Source organism: Myxine glutinosa, chromosome 3, assembly GCF_964187855.1.
Source record: "Myxine glutinosa chromosome 3, kmMyxGlut1.1, whole genome shotgun sequence".
Classification (NCBI taxonomy): domain Eukaryota; kingdom Metazoa; phylum Chordata; class Myxini; order Myxiniformes; family Myxinidae; genus Myxine; species Myxine glutinosa.
In genome coordinates this window covers 126732432-126760107 of record NC_136263.1, presented here as the reverse complement: position 1 = coordinate 126760107, position 27676 = coordinate 126732432, and the positions used below count along the sequence as shown (strand labels likewise).

Here is a 27676-nt window from a genome sequence, read left to right as displayed (position 1 = left end):
CGGAGTTCTGCAGATTCCTTTTCTCAACAATACGTTTTGGCAACAATGGTTTGAAACTTGTTGTCGTATTGTGAAAGACTGATTTGATTGAAGGTGATAACCAACCAGACGTGATCTCAAACTCAATTTCATGAGGTTTTCATGCACGTGTGTATTGCTTCAAAAGGGTTGGTATTAACCCTTTATAGAACTGTGCCAGGCTTTGTGCACACCATGATACCTTTGTCTCTGTACTCTCCTGTAAGTCAATGAGCTCGAACTGCTCAACCATTGGAACACTCTCCAGGTCATGCGTAAAGGGATACAAAAATGGAAAGTTTTCTCTTGAGATCTGATATTCAAGAAGCACCAGCTGAATTCATACAGCTTTGCAAGCACTTGATGATCTGGAAGAACTTTATAATGCACAGGAGGTCCAACACAATGTCCAATGTTTCCTCTTCCAATAGTTTTGTTGCATGCTGGGAAATATTTGAATTTTTAGTCAAGAGAGTTAACACTGTCAATTAGAGTATGTATGAAATCCTCATGGCCTCTGGAGCTTGATTCATTTCATTGAGAAGACTGGTGCTGTCAACTATGCATGCAAGATCATACAGCCACTCTACGGTATTACTTAGCTAATGTATGTGTTGCCCAATTTAATTAATAAATTCAGCAATTATATCCCTCAGCAGAAAGAAGAACTTCAGAATGACACATTTACTCAGCCATCAAACTGCTTAGAGGTAGACTGGATGCGATGGACGAAACAAGTTCTGTCCGGTCTCGACCCTGCTTTGGAGACGGGCCCAATTGGCATCCCTCGGACCCTTCTCTTCTGCCATATTCTCGAAACATTCTGTGCTGCTCTTCCTTTTCCTTTGTCTGTATTCTTAAGCCAGTCCTTCCTCACCTCTGCCTGGAAGTCAGCAAACACTACTTCGATACTAGTCTGTGAGCTGGACAGGGCTACCATGCACTCTTCCCTCCCACCCCTTGCCCCCCAGTACTCTACTTGGTTGGTGTATTTTTGTTCCTGGGGATGTCCTGGGTGAAAAAAGGACGTTAACACGCAATATCTTTGGATGAAGTTGTACTTTTGAGACCCTGTTGATAGGTACCCATATATCACATGAAGCGATTTCCGACTTCATTTCTTGGTATGGTTGCTTAGCATGCTCCTGTCTCTTTTTTAACATACTATTTGTTGAATGTTATATATCATTTGAAAGATTATTCAATTGCCTGTTCAATGTTGTATCAAATGTGCATTTCTGATGAATATTCGTCCTAACAGTCATGCAATGACAACAACAAACAACAACAACAGGCATTTTAAGGCCATTTACCCTGCTAGAGCGGGGGTTAGCCTTGTCATGCAATGACAATGATAAATTAATCAAAGCAAACACTTCATCAAATTTCTCAATCAAATTAACATAACTTATTCTGATTATTTATATATAACATTAAATACTGTTTAATCCTCTGTATATATTAGAGGGATCACTCAGTAAAGTTCTGAGACAAAACTTCATAGTTTGTGATGATTTTTCATTGTGCACAACCAAGGTATTACATCTACATCAATATAACACAAGTTATCCACATTATTGCTCCTCACAAATGACTTTGCAGACTAAAGCAATCTCAAGCTATGGAGATTCAGAGTTCACCTACTACACCATAACCTTACCAGAGTGATATTTCTTTGTTTATTTGGAGCTCCCGAATGAGAAAAATTATGTTCACATTTATATATTTGGATAGATATAACTGCATTTAGACCTGATTTTTATAGATTTATCAGATGTTATAAAAAGTGATTTTTTTTCATGTTTAAATTTAACATGTTTGTGTGGTTCCTTAACAGACTGTCCATCCCACTTTGAATGTTATGTTCCAGGTGTTCTATATTATTACACTGCACTCGCGAAGCGAAAGGCAGGGTTAAGCATTCGGGTCCATCCGTAAGTCACATGGTACGGGCGCCATCTTGGAAAAACCAAAAAAACTTTGCACCTCTATCTCAAAAACTGCTGCACAGAGATAATTGAGACAGGTCTCATTCCAAAGAACTCTCCATGTGGAATACCATACGTGAATGATGACGTCATAGGTGCCGTCGTTATGACGTCATAATTCGACAAGTAAAAAACTTTATCCGATTAGGCATCTTCTCGGTATAAATTGATGCAGAAATAAAATTATAATGACGTTGTAGATCACGTGGTTCGGACGCCATATTGTTTTGAGTGAAAAACCACTAAAATCCAATTTTCGCCTAAACGACTCAACAGATCAAGGCCAAACTTTGCAGGCAGAATTGCATACCCATGACGAAGAAAAAAAGTCAGCGAGAATGACGTCATGCATCACATGGTTTCGGAGTTATGACGTTTTTAAGCATAAACTTTTTAAACCAAGCTCCTCCCTCATTTGTGATCATATCGAGGGGAAACTTCACAGATGTGTTCAGCATATCAGTCTGCTAAAATGACCTTTTGGAATTTGCCATAGGTCACGTGGTTTGGCAGATATAAATAATTAAACGAAAATATTTAAAATTTTATAACTCTTGAACCGCTTCATTGATGGACGTGAAACTGTATATTGTAGTAGAGGTAATTAAGTGTAACGTGTGCAAAATTTCAAGATGATTGGAGGTACGGTCTGGAAGCTAGAAGTTGTTATTACATGAAGAATAAGAGTCTTCTAGAGTGGGCATGGAATTAATTACCACACTGCACATGATAAGCAGGCAAAGTACGGAGCGACCTCACGGGGTCATTTTGACCTCAAATAAAATTCTGATTTCAGATTTGTCAATCGCTGAGGTATATTAACACAGGACCAAAACAGATTTGGGGAAATTCTGACGATTTTTGACGAACATATAACATTTGTGTCTGCATTTCAATAAAGTAAAGTGTGTGCTGTGTCAGCATTTTAAAAATTGAAACGTGGCTCATTGTAAAGAACTCAATATGGGGAATAGGTGTTGTTAACGATGACGTCATTGGTGCCATAATTATGACGTCATAATTCGACAGAGACAACGCTTAGTCTGATCAGTTTGAAACTTATTGAGCATGATCTATGCGACAATTATTTAGAGAATATAAATTTATGATGTCATCGCTTACGTGGTCTGGTAGCCATATTGGATCAAAAAAAAGAAACGTTCAAAAATAGAAGTGTTGGCTTACACCAAGTTGTCTGCGCAGGGTAAGTATTCTATGAATACCATCTCGTTGGAACAGTCATTGATTTCCTTCTTCAATGATCTTATCAGAGTGTTGTAATCACAGTAACGATTGAGGAAAATTCTTGATCGAATGATCAAACAAACTTTGTAAAGCCACATAGTTTCTGCAATTGTGATGTTTGATCATGGTACCGAATGTAGACACATCATTATTGGTGGTGACAGTTATGCTTGTGTCGGTGCTTCATTTATACAGATGACATTGACTGATATCGTGCAAAGCTGAATAATGGATCAACAGGAGACAACAAAGAAGAGAAAGTGCAGGTTGCAACAAGGTTGGTTAAAGTGCATGTCTGATTACTTATTTATAGTCCACCTTTCTATCTTAAATATTAAGGTGGTGTAAAAGACGGTGCATCAATGGCGGTAAACATACAATTTTTTTTTTCTAAAGTCTTTAAAATGTAAATGGCGCTTTTGAGATTGTGGTCGATCATAACAAAACAACAGTTATTAAAAGTGTGTAGGTATTTCAATGCAGTTGATAAAATGCTCGCTTTATCTGCCAGGCCAAGTTCTTGGCAAATGCAAGGAAATACAGAAAATTATTTGGCTTTTTGGAAATCTATCAGAATTTGGAAAGTTGCACCTTAAAAACATAGCAGAATTGGGACAGAAAGCTGCTGTTCGAGAACATTCTTGATAAGTCTGTTTTGTTAGCAGAATGTTTATTTACATTCCTGTAAGTTTTATTTTCTTTCCAAACAGTTTGGCCTTCGATAAAAAAAACCACCGTTTAGAGGCCATTTTTTCCCCGCAAAGCGGGGGTTGGCCTTTTCGGGGACCGTGGTAGTTGTTGTTTTTTGGTCCCCTTTTTGAAGCAATGTTTTACGGCCGGATGCCCTTCCTGACGCCAACCCTTTTTGCCGCCTTCAACGACAAACAGGGAATTACCAGTGAACTGGTACTCAATTAGCCGACCTCGGACGGATGACAGGCTGAGTCAACCCCCCCTGGCATTAATTCGGCGATCGACCGAGATTCGAACCCAGGATCCTAGGATCCTAAGCCGGCACCCTAGCCGCTAGCCCAACACCAGGGATTCGATGGGAACTTCGATGGGATGGGAACCAGGGAACTTCGATGATGGACATAAAATAAATAACTGGCTACATGGACTCTTAACTATTTGAGAGAAAGTGTGTGAGTTTTGGTGGGGGTCTTGTGGGAGGGGAGTTTGGCAAACATAGAAATATCACAAGTTTTGGGTAAGGGGGTAATTTGCCAATTTCACAAAAATCTGGAAGATGTGAATGCGATAGTCCCTGAATCCCCAATGATGGATCCGTGCCTGGTGGATAGCTTCTGTATCTTAGACCCGTGGTTCTGAAAACTGCCACTGCTGTTTTGGTATACCTTCTTGCTGGACAGACCATGCTATAAGACCCAAGGCAACTCCTGGTTCAGCTCCTATTTCAAGCCACGACATTGTCACAGGTGTTGGTGAGGGCCCGTACCTCGGTTCCTGCATGAGCCGGCCGCCGAGACGTGCTGTGGTCATGCTGAAACTGCACGGCAGATGGCTTCACATTTCTCCGAGGGCACACTCCAGCTGCGATGACCACAGTGACAGCATGTTGGTGAAACTGAGATAAAACACCAAACTCCTCCCCATTCTGGTTCCTCCCTGACGTTGCACTAAATTAGTGCTTTCTGACCTCTTCATTTGGCCAAAGTAGAAAAGACAGGAGCTCCCTCAACTTTACAAATGCCCCTTTGTCTGTGTATGCATATGCGTTCTTGTTCCCTATTTTGTATACTGCAAGGCATAAATCTCTGCATAGAGCTATATTTTTAGATTTTATTGCGAAACAAGTTGTTACAATAAGTATATTGCTGTGTTAAAATACCACCTGCATAAACACGACAAGAAATGACATGCACATGTGGAATAATTGTATACATGTTCCTGTATGTACAGTTGTCATAATGAGCTTGTGGTATGTTGATATTTTACTTAAGTACAGTTTATTATCATTTAATGGCCTGACTCAGAGATTATTTATACATTTCCGGTGTAAAAAAAACACATAAAGCTGGAAAGATTCAGTAATCTTAACTATAAGAGATCTAGCCACTCAGTGACAGCGATTGGATTGCAGTGAGACAGTCTATGGCTGTATCTGGTGGGTGACAATATTTTGAGACAGAATACATCCCTGTAAGTATATTTTTTATATCATATTTATGCGTACGTTGGAAATAACTCAAATCCAGAAAATGCAGAAATCTGCACAACTTTTATTTCCTCAAGTCTGCATATAAGGTTTGGACCTGAGGTCACAGCATCATAAGACAATTGCTCAGCTCGGAAAACTAAACGACTTACGAACCCATGAAAGCTTTTACGTTGCCATTGCTCTTACCTTGGCAGTGCGGCCATGGTCCAGGCAGTCTTGCAGTTCCATGCTATCAACCCCCATGCTCATAAGTGGTCTGTTCATAAGATGAGAAGAATTAGTGAATGGAGAGCCTGAGGGCACCGACACAAATCTTTGACAACATTAAATTATGTGGGTGCTTCATATTTGGCCTGGACTTTTGTTTATAATAAACTTGAATATAACAATGACAGGCAATCATCACCACAGTGTGTTGCCAATCATATATAGATTTTAACAGGCACAATATTTTTGTTGACCAGAAATTTCATAACGATGCGATATTCCACACTCATAGGCTTCTCACCTGCAGCCATCTTGATTCTCAGAACGTGTTTTTGAAGTACTCCTTGAAGGAAACACGTGATTATGGGTATTGGTCGCAACACCACAACAATATATTCCATCAAATATTATTAATATATGGTACATATACTACTCTGCCTTTTAAAATAAAAAGCCTTTTCCAAACAAATGTCCAGGTCAAATTTGAACCATCATTAAAATTAAAAAAATCATTAAAAGCGACAGAAAGTTTCCTTTCCATTGACAAAGTTCAAAAAGAATTGCAGAATTTTGAAGCAGTTATGAACTAATGATGACAGCAAAGCAAGTTTAATTGAATGGGTCAGTTATTATGAACTTGTATAAAATTACTTTTGCCATTAATTAAGAAAGATTAAATGTTAAACTCATGAAGTTACTTGGAGAAAAAAATGTATTCACTTCGGCTGCAACACTTTAATCGGTTTATGTTTGTCTGAAAGGACCGATCGTTTTCTAATATTTAATGATGTCTACAGGAATACAGCGATTTACACTGAGAAAATCTTCCTTGAGGAAATCACAATGCACTAACTGGATGATGAATGACTTCGATTTCAAGGGTTCACTTTGATTTCAAGGATTTCAACTTCATTCTTGCTTTTCAAGTTTCAAGGCTTCACAATTTGAGGAACGGACAGCTATCATGATTGTAGCAGTATTCGTAGTATGAATATCGACATCTTATCTGTTACTATTTTAAGTGTCATAAGATTACTGCAGTAATCACAATGCACAGACAAAATTTCAAAGGGTGAAAGCTTCACCACTGATGGTTATGTGTATATATTGTTACCTTTATGTGGGTAGATGAAGGAATCCCATTGTAAAGGTGGGATTGTATAATTATAGCATGGACCATGGACACGTAGGAGAAATCTCAATGTAATGAAGTAGGGAAACTGTAGCTTAAAATCGGTTATGTGTCTTCACATGAGGGGTGAAGCAGTGATAATGAGTTGGGGATTAAGGTTAGTTTTCCCCAATTAGAAGTATAAAATATGTGATATTCTCTCTAATTTTCCTTAACGTTTTACATTTATCATGGACAGCCATGAAAACCTATTTTAAACAACATTTACAAACCAGCGCCAGCCCTATGAACACTCACGGCAACTAAGCCCCGCCCACTTGAACTTGCGGCAAAAAGACAACGCCCCCAGATAGGTACGAAAGAGCCGGCAGACCAAGCCCCTGAAGGTCGTGATTGGCCGAGAGGACCGTGGGGTGATTTGGAAAGAGCTTTGCGATTGGTCGGTGTGACATCAGAGCGAGAAGCTTCGAGAGACGTTGGGGAACAAGTCGAACTCTCTCTCCTGGTTTTGACGAGAAGGCTTGGCCATTTTTGTGCGGGCTGAGGAGAGGGATTTTGCTGCGGCAATTGAAAAGGAGTGTTTTTATTTATTATTATTTTTTGTATACAAGATCGAGGCTTGGGAAAGAGCTAACATTAATCACACAAAAAGTCAAACCGACACATAAAACACAAAATAAGGGGAGCAGTAAACAAGATGGGGAGAGAGGGGGAAGGACACAAACACAACATTTGAGAGCAGGGACATCGAGAGAAATGTGGGAGGGGGAGGGCTTGGGGGGAGGTGGGAGAGGTATAAAACATATGAACACTGCAAGGACTTCCAGGAAAAAGGTTGGAATTTCAAAGAAAGTGTATCTGGGGTGAATTAATGGGGGGGTGGGGGGGGGAGAAAAGATGAAGGTTTTGGATGGGGGAAGATAAGAGATGGTGGTGAACAGTTGTTTTAAAGACCTGGAGGGATGAGTGGGTTTAAAGGGAGTGGGGGAGTTTGTTCCAGAGGTGGGAGAAAAGGGGAATGAAAGAGTGAAGGTGAGCAGAGAGCCTAGATTTTGGCAGTTTAACCTTAAGATGGTTGCTGGCAGATCTTGTGCGACCTGTAGGAATATTTGGGGGACAGAGCACAGAGAGCTGGGGGAGCAAGGCCGGAGAGGAGTCGGTAGAAGACAGAAAGACCACCAACCTGCCTGCGGTGAGTGAGTGAAAGGCCTTCGGAGTTAGCTTCATCGCAGGAGATTCCAATGATTTTGAAAGCTTTGGTTTCAACAGCGTGAAGCTGAGCTAGGTGTAAGGCAGGAGCACCGGCCCAGAGGGGGGAACAGTATTCCATTAAGCTGTGGATGAAAGCCTTGTATGTGGTGAGGAGCTCAGGTGCGCCAAGGAAGGACTTCGCACGATGGAGGATGCCCAGTCGGCGACTGGCTTTGAAGGCCAGCTTGGAAATGTGGTTTTCCCAAGAAAGATCACGGCAGATAATGAGACCCAAAAGCTTGAGCGACAGAACTTCTTGGAGAGGATTGTTGAGACGGTAGATGGGAGGGTTTTCCAGTCGGTCTTTTCGGAGAGACATAGTAAGAGTGTGAGATTTGTCAGGATTGAAAGACATGTTCCACTTGTTTGACCAGTCTGTGATTTTGTCCAGGTCTGCAGAGAGTGAGGAGGCTGCAGACTGCCAATCTGAGGGATGAGAATGGAGCGGCAGAGAGTGGAGTCATCAGCAAAGAGATAGAGAGGATTTTCCAGAGAGTAGGATAGATCATTGATGAAGACCAGAAATAGCACAGGGCCCAGAACACTACCTTGGAGAACTCCAGCCAGGACAGGTAGGGGAGATGAGAGAAATCCATTCAGGACCAGACGTTGCCTACGACCAGAGAGGAAGTCCGCAAGCCATGAGTGGAGATTCCATGGATACCATGGGAGGAGAGTTTGGTGAGCAGAGCTGGGTGCCAGACCGTATCAAAGGCACATGATATATCAAGGGAGACAGCTTTGATTTCCCGTTTGGCATTGAGGACCTCCATCCATTGTTGAGACAGCAGAAGCAACATGTCCAGAGTAGAATGACCTGGTCTCAATCCAAATTGATGATCAGAGATCAAGCCATTGGAGAAGAGGAAGGATTTGATATCCGAAGCAATGATGGATTCCATGACTTTGCTGATAATTGGGAGCGGGCTGATTGGTCTGTAGTTGCAAGGATCTGTTTTTGCACCTTTTTTGTGTAAAGCGGTAATGTTTGCTGATTTCCAAGATGCTGGCCGATGATCTTGAGCAAAAGAGAGGGTGAAAATAACATAGAGAGGGTGAGATAGAGCGGCAGAGCAGGATTTTAGGACCCGTGGGGTGATGCCGTCTGGTACAGTTGCACAATCAGAGTCGAGATTTGACAAAAACTTCTCCACCTTGTCAGGCGAGAAGGACACAGAGTCCAGGAGCAGTTGGGTTCGACTGGGAAAGGTGGGAACAGAGAGAGATGGGTTTGGGACACAAGATTTTGAGGCAAACACAGAGTTGAGGCATTCGGCTTTGTCAAGTGCGGTGTCAACTGTGTAGCCATTTGCGGTAAGGGAGGGGATGGAGGGGGAACAAACACCAGAAACGGATTTGACCAGACGCCACCAGGATTTGGAGGAAGGAGACAGGTTTGAGAGTTCAATCTTGAGCGTGGAGAGACAGTGCTTCCTGGCACTCCTGAGGGTAGACACACACTTGTTCTGAGCTTGGGGGGAAGGAACTGAGATTGCCTTCAGTTGGATTTGCCTTCCAAGAGGGAAAGGCAAGTTGTTTCAGGGCAAATGCCGCACCACAAGATTCAGTGTACCATGGATGGGAGGAAGGGTAAGACAACTGAAGACGAGATGGGATAAATCTGTGCATGAGAGAGAGCAGTTTGCGTTATTCCCAGGAAGAATTGATGTCGGAGGCAGTGGAGATGGGAGACCAGTCCAGATGATTGATGGCTGTTTGCAGACCGTGCCAGTCAGCCTGAGTGAAATGCCAGACTGGTCGGCGCTGAGGAGGCTCTCTGAGAATGGCCAGAGATGTCCACTTTAACAAGCACATGATCAGAAGAACCGATTGGAGCAGAAGAAGAGCAGCAGACATTTGCAGGGAAGTTTGTCATAACCAAGTCCAGAAGAGAAGATACTCCATTGACTGAGATCCGGGTTGGGAAATTGACAGATTGTGTCAGTCCCAAGAAGTCGCAGAAGTCCTTTGCGGATGTGCCATGGCTGGTGAGAGAGGAACCCACACCCAGCCAGCTGGCATGATGACAGTTGAAGTCACCACATATGAGGAAGAGAGAGTTTGATTGAGTTGATAGAAGTTGGTCCATGTTGTCCGACAGCGAAATGTAAATGGAGTCATCACTGTTTAGAGGACGGTACAGAACACATATGAACAAAAGGTGGGAGCGGAGAGGAAGCCGTAGCCAGAGGTACTCTTGGGGGTGGGGTGGAGAGAGGTCAGTGCAAGGAGAGTGGGGAAGAGAGTTTTTGATAAAGATAGCCACTCAACCACCAGGACGAGGCTCAGGTCTATCATACCGGAGGAGGGAGTAACAAGGAAGATATATTAATGAATCAGAGACATCTTGAAGGAGGAAAATTTCTGTTAAGCAGATCAAGTCTGGATTGTCAGAAGCAACCTGAATGGAGAAATCAATCAAGTTTGAGTGAAGGCCCCGGATGTTTGAGGTCCATACCGTTAATGATGAGAGAGGGGGGCATCGGGTGCAGGACAGGGGAGGGGAGGGGTAGGGTCAGATGAAGGATGAGTGGGGAAGGTAGGGAGAGCAGTTGATAGTGTGTCAGAGATTACAGAAGAGTTACAAGAGAGGGAAGGATGAGCAGCACGAAAGGTTTGATGGTGATGGGATGAGGCACAGTGAGGTGTTGTTTGAGGGGGGGGGGGGGGGGGCAGAGGAAAGTAGAAGGTTGGGGGAGGTGGAGGTATGAGATAGAAGGTAGACTAAGTGGGGAGGAGGCAGCTTTGAGGAGGAGGTGGGCAGGGGGAGAATTTGGGAGGGATGGTTGGGGGGGGGGGAGATTTGAAGGGGAGGGGTTGGGGGGGAGTTTTGAATGGGAGGGGCAAGGGGGGGGTTTAGGAGGGGAGGGGCAAGCGGGGAGTTTAGGTGGGGATTGGGCAAGGTGGGATTTTAGGAGGGGAGGGGCAAGGGGGGAGATTTGGAGGGGAGGGGCAAGGGGGGAGTTTAGAAAGTGGATGATTAATGAAAGACGAACATTTATAACAATTAGGGTTTATTGTGATTTTCAAGTTAGTGATCCGTTTAAGAACGATGGAGGAGGGGTGGAATGAATGAGAATTTAGAGCATGTAGTGATTTAGAATTATAAGAGATTGAATATTTTTTTGAAATGGAATGAGTTGGAGGGGAAATTGAAAAAAGCCTTTTAAATAGGAAGAAAAACAGCGTGTTGTAATAAACCACTGAATAAAACACTGCAGGGGAAAGTTTAAACATATTTAAACAGAACCGTGAAGAACAGTCATATATTCACAAAAATACCAACGGGGAGAGGGAGCTTAGAGGGACAACCACGAGTCACGTGGACAGGGCAAAAGGTGGAAGGCAAGGAGATAATGGGGGCGGGGCAAGACAGCCCACGTGGACAGGAGCACATGACTAGACAACTTCATACGCGGAGAAAGGGAAATAAATGTTGGGTTTTTTTTGTTTGGTTTTTTGTTTGGTTTTTTGTTTCTGGGGGGTGGGGTGGGGGGGGGGGGGGTCAAAACGTTAGACAAAGAGTACATGTTCGGGGAAGTTTGGGGAAGAACGGGAAAATCTAAGAACCTAGCAAAAACAGCGAAGGAAGAAACAAACTTCGACGGGGGACCGGGGAAACCTGAGGCAAGGCCGCACACGCACGGCAAACAGAAATGATGAATTTATGAAAGATTAACACCGAGAAACTTCCAAGGGACACACTACAGGTTCACACACCGAAAGATAAATACAGTTTCGACAAAATACAATTGTGAACAATGACTTAACTTTGAAAACGTGGAGAACGTGTACAGCTTCGAAAATCCCTGCAGTCGTCTCCAAGATCTCGCGAGATCCCAAGTTTCAATGATTGTTCGCTCGCAAGGAAGCTGAAGGCCGCGTGTGCTTCCCAGACGGTGGAGGAGAAAGGAGGCCATCTCGTCTGCTCGCCTTACCACCCTTGGCGCTTTCGGCACCATCTTGTGCGCTCTGGCGCAAGATAACTGAGCCATCGCCCCACTCTCCACGAAGAGGGCCACTTGAGGCCAGAGCTAAGTTCCGGCCGGCTAAAGGGATTTTATTTTATTTTACCTTTCCCCTGTGTGTCCGTTTTTGAGTCCATGTGTGGAGGTACCTCAGTTAGAATTTTAGGTGACCTCAACATTTATTTCACCCCTTGCTTTATTTTCATTAAATCATACTTGTTGAATTGACTGTCCTGTTTTCTTGTTTATGGTTTCGAAATAAATCCGTGTGTTCAGATCAGGTAAACGCTTTGCTTTCCTTCATTCTGCGCGCAACAAAAATACTGCCATTTTTCAGGGTGCCGCCTCGGGAATAAAACTGTTTCGGCTATCCGCCATCCAGCGGTCTTAATCGCTGGTGACAGGGCAGTATGCAAGTTACCAGAAATAGTCACACTGAAGCCAACTTTGTGTCATACTTTTGATTTGTACCATAAACAACAGACACACGGGTTCAGCGTAATATGGCAATTGTCTGCTGATTTTATGGTAACCCAATTGGAAAGGTACTTTATGGTAAGTGGGTTATTCAAAATGTTATTGGAATGAGGTACCCTCAATAGTCCAAGAATTTTTTTCATTATTTTTCATTATGCAAGTACATTGTGTGTGTGTGTGTGTGTGTGTGTGTGTGTGTGTGTGTGTGTGTGTGTGTGTGTGTGTGTGTGCATGCTAGTGTGTGTACATGTGAGTGTGTCCATGCACATATGCATACCATATTTATTATAAGAATTTTTTTTTAAATTATATGTACTTTAATGTTGAAAAATAAAAGAGAATGTTGGATTTTCTTGGACTATCATATCTCGTTCCAATAACCTTTTGAACGCTTCTCGTAGCAAAAATCAATGTGGAAGCAGGCAGTGCAGCATAGCAGCATACAGGTCATTCTCAGCCAATTGTTCACCGCTACACTTGGAGACCAAACTCGTTCATTACATTAACCTACATATTGCATTATACTATAAACTGGGCAAAGAGCGCCTAAGCAAACAACATAGTGTCTACAATGAGTGATTACTGTTTTAAAATGATTTTCTTTCACAAGAAAATATTTTGTTTACTTTGGAGCGGAAACGTTGCTGCCACAAAAGGCCATTGGTTGCATGATGCGTATGGCTGAGGAGTTCACAAGCAGTGTGTAGGTAGCGAGGCAGCTGTTTAAAAGAAATTAATATAAACAATAACTTCAGCTTGCAAAGCATTACAGGTCGAAGGTGAGTGCCTGCATATGATAGAAGAGCTATTAAAACAATGCAGAGCATTCCTTTTGGGTCAGTGCAAAGGCAGGGATCTGTTGGACATCGACGATCATTATACAGGTTAATCTTTCATGGTATTTATTATTCCACTCCCAGCACCCAGGAATTCGCAGCCACAATCTGATGCTGAGCTTGTATTCCCTTAAATGGCACTGACGTTTTACGTCAAAAAAACGGCACTTACAATTAGAAGAACTTTTTAAAATAGGGAAGTAATTTAGTTCTAAGTCCACTTTAGTGGAGCTATGAAGACTTACCTCCACAGGACAAGCTTTATCTCTGTAATACTTTTTATACTTGTCTGTATCTGTAATTGGTCAGCTTTCACTAACTTGTGGCTGTAATTCCAGTCTGCAAGTCAAATAATTAATCTGCACACATCGGTTTCCTTGGAAACGGTCACTGTGATATAAGCTAAAATAACAAAAGTTTAATTACCTTGTATCCAGAGAGCTGACGAAAAGTAAAGTACAGTATGTTTGTGTTACTGCACTCTCCAAAAGCAAGCACTTTACACAAAGCAATCATTTTATAAAGACAGTTCTTGCTTCCTGAGCTTTACTACGACTGCCACAATGAAACAAAATGCTGATTTCCACGACGAGGTATTGGGTGGAAATTGTTTTTATTTTTTTCATTTTGGGGGAGCTGGCTGGAGGGGGAGGAGTATTTTTTAAAAATAATTTATTATTTATGTTACTTGAGCAAGGCAGGAAGTGCTAAAATCAAAGCTCCCAGAAAGTTTGAGAACCCTATTTTTATTTGAAGTGGTAAAAACATGTGGGGCGATCAAAAAGTTATACTGACAACTGTGCACAGTAGGGTGGTCCAAAAAACATCGATCTCTCCGATTTTGATGCTCTACTGGATTATTGTTAGAAATGGTCTAAAACATTCACCCACCAAATATTTTCGCTCAATTCCATCTAGAAACTCAACCACACTTCAATTGAAATATGGCGTTTTTCACCAAATTTGGCTAAATGAGAACAATCCAATAGCAACCTAGGTGGAAAAAGTACATGCACTATTGTACTAAGCCATTTTGTGGTTCATGACTTTTTGCATGCGCTTGCGCCTGTGAGTGTGAAATCATCATGGTCGAAACATGTTTGACAATGCTTGAAACATGTTTGAAACATGTTCATACATGTCTGACTCATGTTTCGACCATGAGGACTTCACAGGGGTAATGTCATCAATGACATTATTTCGGAAAAAAATATTTGTAAAGTCTTTGTAAGTCATTAAAATTGACCAAAATGACAAATTTATATGTTGAGTGTGTATGAGTTTATAGATGACTCAGATGCAAAATATTTTTTGGGTGAATGATTTGGACCATGTCTAACAATAATCCAATAGAGCATCAAAATCCAGATAAAAAAGTGATTTTTTTGCATTTTTGGACCACCCTAGTGCACAGTCCCAAAAAAAAGAAAAAAACCGCTTCCCAGCAAGCTTCCTCAGGCTAATAGACCCCGAGCTTTGGCACGCGTCCCCTTTTATTCCCTCAGGACGTGTCCCCTATTATTCACACATCATGAGTAAATAATAAAAAGAGCCGAGCACACCATTGATAATGCGATTGATGTTTATCACTTGAGGTTCGACAAAAAAACGCACCTCAATTGACCTCTCACACCGCACGTGACTGGAAATGAGTTGTCGCCTCAGGGATAATTTATCTGATAAACCGTGCTGGAACAGGCCCACCGGCTCACAGGGCCGTGGCAAGCACTCGACGCAGAATGTGAGGAAATATTTTAATTTGGCAATTTTTTGATAAAATGATTGTTTCTTTTGACATGTTTGATAATTATTTTGGGCAATATCATTTATATTTTGATGATTTATTTAAAAAAAGGGCCTTCTGTTTATGTCAAACTTCCTGGGACAGAGCGATCGTTATAACGTTCTTCCAACAATATCGATCGTTATAACGGTAAATATGCATGGAGCAAAACATATTCCGAATGTCACAATCGTTATATTGTATTATAAGCGGGGGTTTGTAGAAACCCTTGTGGCAAATACAGAGGTCCGACTGTCTATGAAAACAACCAATACTTAAAGTACGCACTGTAACTCGTATACCATCCATAAATGACAAAAAACCCACAAACATTTATTGAATCACACCGCCATGAAACCAAAAACCACCCATTTCCTTGGAGAGTGTGCGTGCCCATCCAATATCATGTTGTGAGCTTTTGTCTTTGGTCACAAGACCCACTGTGTGCAAGAATGAAGATCCACTGGCTGACTTGTTCATAGATATGTTCCTTCACGGACATTTATTTTTTAGTATACATAATCGAGGCTCATGGAAGAGCTCCAGAGCAGAATAGAAGAGAACAAAATGGAAAGGAACAAAATGGAAAGAGGGAAACACCAACAGTAGATAAAAAGTGAGAATGAGATCAAGGGGATGGGAGGACACATGATGGTGAACAAGCTGCACACAAGGTGAATGAAACACAGCAAGAAGAGGAAGGGGAAGACAGGGATGAAATACTGACAACTAATAAATGAAAAGGGGTTGAGACACTCAGCTTCATTGTGGGAGATTCCAATTATTTTCAGGGCCTTGCTTTCCATGGCATCAAGAAGGTGAGGGTGTGAGGGAAGGACACCTACCCAAAGGGAGAGCAGTGCTTCATCAATCTGTGGATGAAGGCCTAAAGGTTGTGAAAAGTTCAGACTGGCCAAGGAAAGGCCATGCACAATGAAGGATGTCCAGTTGGTGGCTGGCTTTGGAGCCCATCTTGGAACTATGGTCTGCAGAAGAAAGATCATGGCTGATAGTGAGGCCCAAACGTTTGAGTTACTCAACCTCTTCAAGTTGTTTGTTTTTGAAGTAGTTGGGAGGGTTTGTCAGACAGTCCTTTTAGAGAGACGGCTGATTTTGTAGGATTTCTCAGAATTGAAAGACATTTTCCAATTGTTGGATCAGCTCCTTATTTTTAAAGGTCTGCAGAGAGGGAAGATGCTACTGCCTGACGACCTGTCTGAGGGGGATAACAAATGATACAGCAGAGGGTGGAATCATCAGCAAAGAAACAAGCATGATTTTCCAGGGAATCAGAAAGATCATTAATTAAGGTGATAAACAAGACTACAGGTCCATGTGCACCACTGAGGCTTACAGTCATGTGAAAAAGTAAGTACACCTCATGTAAAGTTTTGACTTTTCCAACATATTTCAACATACAGCTATTTGATCTTCATTTCAACAATATTGATAGATAAAGGTGATATAATATAACAAATATCATGAAGCATTTACATTTTGTAGTCCATTGTATAATTTAAATAAACATAAATGCAAATTTCACATGTGGAAAAAGTAAGTATACCCTTGGCTCTAATAGGTGGTATTGCACCCTTTGGCAGCAACAACCTCAAGTAGGCGTTTCTTATAACTGTCTACCAGTCTCTGACATCGACTGGGAGAAATTTTTGCCCACTCCTCCATACAGAATACTTTCAGCTGTGCGATGTTTGAGGGGTTTCTTGCATGCACAGCTCGTTTCAAATCCCCCCACAACATCTCGATGGGATTTAGATCCGGGCTTTGACTTGGCCATTCCAGAACCCTCCATTTCTTTCTTTTCAACCATTCCTTGGTGGATTTACTGGTATGTTTAGAGTCATTGTCATGTTGCAAGGTCCACCTTCGGTTGAGCTTCAACTTTCCGACAGATGGCCTCACATTATCCTCAAGCACCCTCTGGTACAATGAAGAATTCATAGTGGATTATATGATGGTGAGCTGCCCAGGCCCTGATGCAGCATAGCTGCCCCAAACCATATTTCCACCACCATGCTTTACAGTTGGTATCAGGTTCTTGTGGTCAAATGCTGTCTTTGGTTTTCGCCAAACATGTCTTCTGGTACTGTGGACAAATAGCTCTACCTTTGACTCATCTGTCCAGAGCACATTGTTCCAGAAGTGCTGGTCTTTGCCGAGGTGTTCATTAGCAAACTTTAGTCTTGCCCTGATGTTCTTTCTGGACAGCAAAGGTTTCCTCCTGGCACACCTCCCATGAAGATCAAATTTGTGCAGCCTCTTTCTAATGGTAGACTCGTGCACTTTGACATCAACAGTGGCAAGAGCTACCTGTAGGTCCCGTGATGACATTCTGGGGTTCTTTGAGACTTCTTTCAGCATCTTGCGGTCTGCTTTTGGGCTTAACTTGCCGGTGCGGCCTGGCCTGAACAAGTTGGCAGTTGTTTGGAATCTTCTCCACTTGTAGATGATCTTCCGGACAGTCGAATGATTGATTTCAAATTGTTTGGAGATCTTTTTAAATCCCTTCCCAGACTCATAGGCATCTATAACCTTCTTTCTGAAGGCCTCAGAGAGCTCTTTTGATCTAGGCATGGTGACGCCGCACACTTCAACAACAAAGAGCAAACCAAACGAAATGTCTGAGGTTTAAATAAGACAGGTTCCTCCAAGATCCTCTCTAACGATGTTCTAATCATTTGCACCTGAGCTGGTGCACCTGATTCTAATTTTATGTATTTGAAGCAGTGATAAATGTAGGGGTGTACTTACTTTTTCCACATGCGAAATTTGCATTTATGTTTATTTAAATTATACAATGGACTACAAAATGTAAATGTTTCATTATATTTGTTATATTATATCACCTTTATCTATCAATATTGTTGAAATGAAGATCAAATAGCAAATAGCTGTATGTATATATATATATATATATATATATATATATATATATATATATATATATATATATATATATATATATATATATATATATATACATATATATATATATATAGTTAATTAGGCTGGCCCAAGCCAATAGGGTAAAATCTCAAAGTCTGAAATATACCGCTCCGACCCGATGCCCTTGTTCCATTAGAGATTAGACCATAGGAGTTGGAAATATAAAAATCAAGACGAATGGACTACATTTAGATGTCGCTCCAAATGACGACTTTTAATGTTTATGTTGTTATTTACCCTGTTGTTGTCAGTTGAGTGCGTGTATTCTTTCCATTGTTTAGTGTGATATTTTCTTTGGTCTGTTGTTGTAGATATCTATGTTTCTGCCTGCGTTTTGTGAGTGACTTTTTGTATATTTGAATTTTCCTCCAACTGTCGTGATTGGACGACCTCAATCTTCTGCTTTAATGTCGTTGTCATATGTAAAGAATTTTGTCAGTTTTTGATTCATTCCGTCTCATGGTTGTAGTGAGGCACGCACGATGTCAACGACAAGGAGTTCGTCCAAAGTTTGGCTTCTCGGAAAAGCCAGTCCAGTATCCAAGTCGCCGGTTTGCCTAGAAAAGGCAGTGTGCTCGGGCTCTTTCCAGTATCCAAGTCGCCGGTTTGCCTAGAAAAGGCAGTGTGCTCGGGCTCTTTGCTCACCACCATATGGAGAACGGGATGAGTGTACAAGAGAGCGCGAAACTCACAATCCAAGCTGTCAATGAGTTCTAGGAGAAAGCCGGTATTCCCACCCAGCGCCCTGATAACGCCGCAACCAAGCTCACGAAGCAATGGAACGCTTACTTCCTTCTGAAGAAGAATCGCGGCCGAAAGAGAGATTCTGACCGTGCTAAGGAGGAAATATTCATGGCAGACCTACATGATCTTTTCAACATTGCTCATCAAGATGCACTCACGCTAATGAAGAACGAGGAGGACAAGCATTTTCTCCTCATGCAGCGGGACAACCTGCAGAGTTGTTCTATGGCTGGGATGGATGTCATGCAAGCCCAAAAGGAAACCCGCAGGCAACAGCGCAAGGCCGCCGAGGACGCGCGAAAGCAAAAGGCAAACGCTTTGCCAAGTTCCTTTGAAACAGCCGGCCCTTCAGGGACTGCCGCCAGCAGCGAAGAGGAGAGCAGCGAAAACGACGATGAGTACCAACCAAAGCTGGCAACACTCAAGATGTGATTTTGGATGTGATGTGTGCCGACTAACTATGGATCGATGCTTTGGATTTTCAAATAATTATTGTTTTATGATTGATTCAGTGTTCTGATTTTGAATTACCCATCTAATAATGCTGAAATGTGTTTGAGTTAGAAATATTCATGTTTCATATATGTGTTTGAAATGTCCTTTTAACTTAGTAGTTTTGGTTGGTCAATTTGTGTATATTAAATTACAAAATCTGTATTTCTTGCTCTTGGGGTGGAAATGTGCATTTTGGAGCGACCTCTAAATACTATTCAATTTGACTGAAATGTATGGTGTATACTTTTAATGGTGAAAGGAATAGGGGCACGAGGTAGGAGCATGATTTTCAGACTTTTTTGGTTTTGGGCCACCCTAATATATATATCAAATGACTCCATGGTAAGATTTCCAGCCTTTAATTGAACCAACAATGACTCAACGTTTCGGTTATCAACAAGTGAAAAACCAATGCATCCGTTAACCTTCCTCAAGAGTGATAGAATAATCTCAAAACCCCCCTTATATACTCATTACGTTATGCTTTGAGTTGTTAATGTGCTTTTAATTTTTTAATTTGGTGATAACTGTCTGGGTTCACGAGAGCGATGTAATTTGTGTTTTGATTGGCTGTCCAGCTTTTCCCACCCCACCTTTGAGTATATAAGGAGGGTTTTGAGATTATTTTATCACTCTTGAGGAAGGTTGACGGATGCATGTGGTTTTTCACATGTTGTTAACCAAAATGTTGAGTCATTGTTGGTTCAATTAAAGGTTGGAGATCTTACCATGGAGTCGTTTGAATTTACTCCCAATCGCAAGTCTTTACTTGTATATGTATGTGTGTATATATATATATATATATATATATATATATATATATATATACATATATATATATATATATATATATATACATATATATATATATACACCTTCCTTGTTCTACCTTATTTTAAAATGTCTTGGATCATTGCATCCTATTCGTAAAAGTTTTTGAAATGTCCAAATAACTGTAACCTTTGAAAATTGATTACTTTCCTGCCTCACTCTGATGTACACTTTTTATTAATCCATTCATATTGCTAGAATTATGGCAATGTCAATCTTTGTAGTATCTTCAGGGATAACATATTTATATTCCCCCACATCTATTTTATGATCAATGTTGATCCTATAGTCCCTATAATTATAAACAGTGATTTTCCATTTCATGAGCATTTAATTTCTGTTCTAACTTTGGATTTCTGCGGCTTATCCTGGTGAATATTTCAGGGTTGGTTAACCTCCAAATATGAAACGAGAAAAAGACTTTCGGTGATTATGGATTTGTATTTTAATCTATCTACACTTCTGAGGTAAATGTGTACAAAATATACTTTGAAAACTCTGCTATGGAGTACATTCATAAACCATAACAAAGTAGCTTTTATTCTCATTTGAGTATTTTCATAACTACCAAGACTGACAAAGACGCTAGAATAGATCGCTAAATTATAAATCAGGAGATCTTTAAACGAGAAATTGTACTTCTTCTTCGCTTTTATTCACCAGCCGTGCATGGCTGAGATGATTACAATGATTGTAATTTCGCACTGTTTTTAATGTATGCTCAATATGCGCTCTATCAAATGGTCATGTAACATGTAAAGTTTCAATTTACCACGCTGACCGGTTTTCGATGTACGCTCTTAACAAAATGCAGCCACATATGTATGTGACCGATTGCTTAACCCCGCATTTCGCTTCGTGAGCGCGTGGTAATCGAGGATGGAAGCTTGAGTACTTGTTTTATTTCCTGTTACTTTGAGACATTTCATCTAATGCTAAATAAACTTCATGGAGTTTTCATCAAACAGATCTGAAATGATTGTTCATGACATTTCTTGCCTCATACCATATAAGAGCTAGTTGCAAGAAAATATAAATGCCACCATCATTGCTAACAGGAGAACAATTATTGGCATTAGAGGAATGGACAACACACAAAAAGAAACATTTGTTTGGTAACAATGAGCTTTAGAGTCGGGCTTAGTTTGCAGTTGTGTATTTAGTTGAGGTGCCAGGGATAATCAGGAGTATGAATGATCGTTTTAAGGCCATTTTCCCTGCTGGAGCAGGGGTTAGCCTTGCGGGCCCCATGACAATCATGGTTCCCTGTTTGAAGCAATGTTTTTTTATGGCCGGATGCCCTTCCTGACGCCAACCTATAATAATAGTTATAGGGATAATAGGGATAATCAGGAGTGAAAGTATGAAATTAAAGGAAGAGTTCTGGTTTAGTTTACAGATTAAGGCTTTGTCATGGAGGTTCATTTTGGCCGGAGGATATTTTTGGTTGAAAATTTGAAGGATTAAACATAAAAGTGTCCAAAAAACAACAACAAGAATGTGGTACATAGTTGGACAACACACCATATTCTTTATTAAAAAAAGAATGTATGCACAACCTTTTCTCTTTATACCCCTTTTCTCTGTAACTTCCGACCCTTCGTTTAATTCCTTGTCCTCCCCCTTTCCCTCCTCTTCCTTTTACCAAATCTGCATATATCATATGTACAGTAGGTGCTCACTATAGGTTGTTGCAGTTTAATTTAGCAGTTAATGTTGAAGTTACTCAAAACAGCCTGCAGAATCTCACAATCACATTTTTTAGACTGTGATAGTTCAATAAGATCTATGTGTGGGTAATTATAAGGGAAAAATGCCAGCATTTATGACTTGCATATGGTACTTGGTATTATGACATTTGTTTGATATAACCTGAAAAAGTAACACTTCATTGTTACTTTTTCAGGTTAAATCCTTTTAGATTTCAAAACATTAAAAAATCCTTTTAGTTGCATTTACGTAAGAGAACGCATTCCTTTTAGAGTAATGTGGCAGAGTAAAATCATCAGTTGTGCTGACCTTATGACAACATGTACAACATACCTGTTCATGCCAGGAAGATTTCCCCAGAAATAGCGAGCCCTGTGAGCAGCTGACACATCCTTGGCATCGATCATTACGGGATCACACTGGTGTCAGGAAGACAAATGCCAATTTTTCTCTTGGAGCACACATAATAATCCAAATTTTTCTTACCCACTACCATCCTAAAATGTAACATGAAGATGCGTCACCTCAAGGAAGCGGGATATATCTCGCTTGTCATTCACACCCATGGCGGCAACATTCTCGAAAAGCCAGAAAAATGGACGATCCTCCCCTTCCAATGGCTTTGATTCATGCAGGAGGCGGTAAAACTCGAAGAACAGCCGACCTGTTCCCTCTTCGCATGAAGAAAACAAAAACAAATGGATCAAAAACAAGTATTTTCTGTTATCACTGAAATGTGTATATATTTTACCTTTGTGGAACAATAACACTTTTTATGTTCTGTCCCCCCATTTTAGCTAAGCATAAGTATTGGAAAAAATGACTGACAGGTGTTTCTTGTTGCATTGATTGTTCATACATTAAAAAAAACTTGAAGAAGAAAAAAAATCGAATTTCCATAACATCTTCATTCTTGCCTCATTCCTGGGAGTCTGCTTACCATATAGACCCTTCCGTGCAGGATTAACAATGGAGAGGTCATTACATGGACTCCCTCCAATCACCAAATCGAAAGGTCCCCATTCCTGAATCTGCAACATACAACACATCACAACCACAGGGAGGAATGAGGCTGAATATATTGGTTTATTTGACAATGTAAATATATATAATATATCGGAGGGCAATCAGCATCAGAGGAATGGACAGCCTTCAAGGAGCAAACGTGCAGTGTATACGGTGAGTATATTCCAGTGAGGTGTAAATCCAGAGGCAGAAAGAGACTATGGGTTGTTGAGCAGGGAAGTAAGGAACACTTTTAAGGATAAACAAGACATTTATTAGGCATAAAATAACAGAACTGTAATCGGATTTGGATCAGTATAGGAGTAAACAGAGGCTAGTTAAGAAAATAATAAGGGAAATCAAAAGAGGATAAGAGAGGTATATGGTCAAAATATTACACGTAACAGCAAGTCAATCTATAAAATAAAGTGTGAGCACATTGAGGAATAGCATAAGGAGATTGGTTAGTGAAGGAAGTGAGATAGCAGCCTTATTCGCTCACATCTGGGTGTCAGCCCTTTTGAGGTGGCTTATATTTTGAGTGTTAGTCCATCCGTGTGTGCGTGCGTGTGTCCATCCGTCCATATGTACTTGAAATGAGTGGATGCAATACTTCCATATTGGGCACATGCATGCAATACTATATCGATGAATGCGACACGTCAAATGATTGTGACATTGGAGCCAAAACTCATGCGGCACATGATTCTATTTCCGCATTTTGGCAATTAACAAAAAGATTTGCGGGACAGAATAGTAAAGGATTGAATTCTGCTTTTGGGAACCATTATTTAATTATATACACTTTACCATACCCGCAATGGACACACAACCTTCAATTATCTAGTTATGTATTTGCACTTTGCCATTGCCGCTAGGTACATAACCACTTTAAATTATTACTTGCAAAATCGAAGATTTTTCAAGTATATTGGTCGGTTGTGTTTGTGGTTCTGTCTGTCTGTCTGTCTGTCTGTCTGTCTGTTTGTTTGTCACCGGTCTACAGGTCACAATTTTCAACCGATCTTCACGAAACTTCACCAAATGGTAGAGTTCGTCAAAAGCAAGAAGCCTATTGTTTTTGGGGTCAATAGGTCAAAAGGTTAATATAGGCCAAAGGTCACCAACTTTGCTAAATTTCTAAAATCCTCAATTTTCATCCAATTGACTTAAAATTTGAAGAGGACTTGCATATCTGGTCACTGAATTCAACCACCAAGTATTCTTGAGGTCAACATAGGCCAAAAGGTCAACATAGGCCAAATTTCTAAAATCCTCAATTTTCATCCAATTGACTTAAAATTTGAAGAGGACTTGCATATCTGGTCACTGAATTCAACCACCAAGTATTCTTGAGGTCAACATAGGCCAAAAGGTCAACATAGGCCATATTTCTAAAATCCTCAATTTTCATCCAATTGACTTGAAATTTGAAGAGGACTTGCATATCTGGTCACTGAATTCAACCACAAATTATATTTTAGATGAACATAGGCCAAAAGGTCAACATAGGCCAAAAGGTCAACATAGGCCAAATTTCTAAAATCCTCAATTTTCATCTGATTGACTTGAAATTTGAAGAAGACTTGCATATCTGGTCATTGGATTCAACCACGAATTATATTTTAGGTAAACACAGGCCAAAAGGTCAACATAGGCCAAATTTCTAAAATCCTCAATTTTCATCTGATTGACTTGAAATTTGAAGAGGACTTGCATATCTGGTCACTGAATTCAACCACCAAGTATACTTGAGGTCAACATAGGCCAAAAGGTCAACATAGGCCAAATTTCTAAAATTCTCAATTTTCATCCAATTGACTTGAAATTTGAAGAGGACTTGCATATCTGGTCACTGAATTCAACCACGTATTATATTTTTGGTAAACACAGGCCAAAAGGTCAACATAGGCCAAATTTCTAAAATCACCAATTTTCATTTGATTGACTTGAACTTCTAAGAGGATTTATATATATGGTCACTGAATTCAACCACCATCTATTATTGAGGTCAACATAGGCCAAAAGGTCAACATAGGCCAAATTTTTAATATCCTCAATTTTCATCCGATTGACTTGAAAATTGAACAGCATTTGCACATTGAGTCACTAAATAGGGAAAGTAACTATTTTTGAGGTCAAAAGGTCAAAGGTCAACTCAAGGTCAACCTTCCAAAATCATCATTTTTCATCTGAAAAATCGTCACTTTTCATCCTGACCCTAGCTTTGATCAAGATTGTAAATTTTAATCTTGATGAAATGGACAATTTGCTGTATCAATGGAAAACTTTTGGGGGGGGGGGGTGGGAGGAGGGTGGATTTTGCAAGTATCGTGCTCCGCATGACGTCTTCTTGTTTATTTATTGATATACCCTTTTTCCCTTGCATTATACCCTTTTATTTTAATATGCCCTTTTAATATATTTTCTTTATTTTATATTTTATATTATATATATATTTAATTATACCCTTTTATTGATTTGATATACCATCTCCACTATCAACATGCAACTTTGGATTATTTATTTATTTAGATAAATCTTGCGATCTCCATGACCGACACCATCTTGAATCGTTTATTTATCTATGTCCACTTTACCATCTCGACTACTAACACACAACCTTGAATTTTGTAGAATACTTTTACCATCTACAGTGCCCTCCATAAGTATTGGAACAGTGAAATCAAATTTGTTATTGTTGCTATATAGTCAAGAAATTCGGATTTGAGATCAAACGATGAATATGAATTTGAATATAAGCGCAGAAGTTCAACTTTTATTTCTTGGTATTTCTATGCATACATGTTTTACCATTGTAAAACGATAGCACTTTTTACGTTCAAATTCAATTTACCCCCCATTTTAGGTAAGCATAAGTATTGGAACAAATGACTGACAGGTGTTTCTTGGTGCATTGATTGGTCACACATAAAAGAGCTGTGAATGTCTAGTCTTGGTTAGAATCTTTGCCTTTGGAGTCAGGAGGCATAAACCAACACAAAGACCAGAGAACTGTCTATGAAAGAAAAGAAAGCAATTTGGAAGCTGAAATAACACTCAATTAGAACCATAGCACAACAATTTGGCATAGCAAATACAACAATACAATTTTGAAAAATAAAGAAACCACAAGTGTACTTAGCAATAGACAACAGCCAGGTCAGCCAAGGAAAACAACTGTAGTTGATGACAGAAAAATCATCAGAGATGTGAAGAAAAACCCTAAAACAATTGTTAGTGACATCCTCTCTCTACCTCTACCTCCACCTCCACCTCTCTCTTTACCTACACCTTTCTCTCTACATCTAGCACTCTCTCTACCTCCACATCTCTCTCTCTCTCTCTCTCTCTCTCTCTCTCTCTCTCTCTCTCTCTCTCTATCCCTCTCTGTATTTCTGTTGTTTCCCTTTCATTCTTACTTCGATAACTTTATTCAATCAACCTCACAATTTGTGAAATGCATCTTATCTGTCTTTTTCTTGTCTTCGACTAAGCTCTCTTTCTATTACTCATTACTCCCTTGCTGTCCAGATAATTCTCTCTCTGTCCTTAATTATACCCACATCTCAAAATTTTCCAAAAGTTTGATATCTTGCTTTCTAACTGTCCTGCAAACCTAACTGTCATGATGCTCTTACTTTCACTCCTTCCACCATTTCCCACATTGCCTCCTTCATCATTGGCTCTGCATAGATGTTGAAAATTATCGGTGACTATCAGAGTACCCGCCCTATGGGCAATATTGTTCCAAGCATGCAACACATTCTTCTGACACATACTTTTATTTGGGCAGTGTATAGGCAACTGACAGCTCACTCCCGACAATAAAATAAAAATAACCCTGGTTATGTGCATGAGGCAAAAACATGCCTACTGCTTATAATTTAAAACAACTCACTGCACTGGAAACGTGGGGACAGGAATGCTGTACTGCAAAGGGTGGGACTTGTAATACCAGCTCCAACCTGGAGGTGGCGGTACATTATACACATTTACATCCTACACCACCCCCTCCCCCCTCCCCCCTCCCTAAGACAACTGGCAAAGATAAAAACACCCTTGTATACTAAATGGGGTCATGCTGATCCTATGTAGCAAGTTTGGATGTAATCGGGCTAGAACTGAAGGAGGAGTAGCTTAATAAACCACACACACGCACACACACCGTAATAAACCACACACACGCACAAACCACACACACGCACACATCTGTGAATTATAGTAATAATAATGAGCATACCTGTCACCACTTTTCCTATGATACCTGCTTCAGATTCTCTATTTTCCACTCAGCAATGCTGAGACAGGATGGTGAGAAGGAGTGCACTTATCTTTGAGCGGTTTAGTCTGGGTTTGATTCATGGCCTGACAATAAAAATTGTCTCAGTGGTTCTTCACATGCATGGTATTGCATGAAGGAGTGTGCCATCCTTAGATTGGATTTTAACCCAAGGACCCATCTGCGAGCATTAGTTGCTTGACATTAAACGTCTCACAACGAAGAGTAGTCGAGATATATGGCCAAGTTCCAAATTATTGCCATAACCCACAGAGGGTACTGCATCAACAGCACAACCGCATCCCCCAGACATTGGTGCATAATTACAACCATGTAATTGACTCCTGGTCCAGGATGCATGTGACGATGAACAAACCACTTGTGCCTGTTCCGAGCCGTCTATCTCTCCAGTTAATTCCAATAATATTCAAAATCTCATAAACTTTCTCCAATTCACTCGAACAAAATCCTTTCCATGTTATGAGCCTCTTTCACTTGGTATTCCCATATTACCAATAGTTTCCCTCATTCTACAATCTTTAATAAATCTAAAGTCAT

At 40.5% G+C, this 27676-nt stretch overlaps 1 protein-coding gene across 18 annotated transcripts in view; it reads right to left on the bottom strand.

The window, feature by feature from the left end:
- LOC137423219 (DNA (cytosine-5)-methyltransferase 3A) overlaps positions 1 to 27676 on the bottom strand; it is a 549884-nt gene that overhangs the window by 14530 nt on the left and 507678 nt on the right. For 8 of the 18 annotated variants that reach the window (XM_068110127.2, XM_068110135.2, XM_068110132.2 and 5 more), the window contains 6 exons: positions 22772 to 22862; positions 22356 to 22504; positions 22165 to 22250; positions 13731 to 13745; positions 5942 to 5983; positions 5620 to 5689 (listed from right to left, as the gene is read on the bottom strand). In XM_068110127.2, coding sequence (XP_067966228.1) covers positions 5620 to 5689; positions 5942 to 5983; positions 13731 to 13745; positions 22165 to 22250; positions 22356 to 22504; positions 22772 to 22862 — 453 coding nt within the window. Of the gene's footprint in view, positions 1 to 4710; positions 4806 to 5619; positions 5690 to 5941; positions 5984 to 13730; positions 13746 to 22164; positions 22251 to 22355; positions 22505 to 22771; positions 22863 to 27676 lie in introns of all 18 variants that reach the window. The other 10 variants (XM_068110134.2, XM_078774538.1, XM_078774534.1 and 7 more) reach the window with 5 other exon arrangements.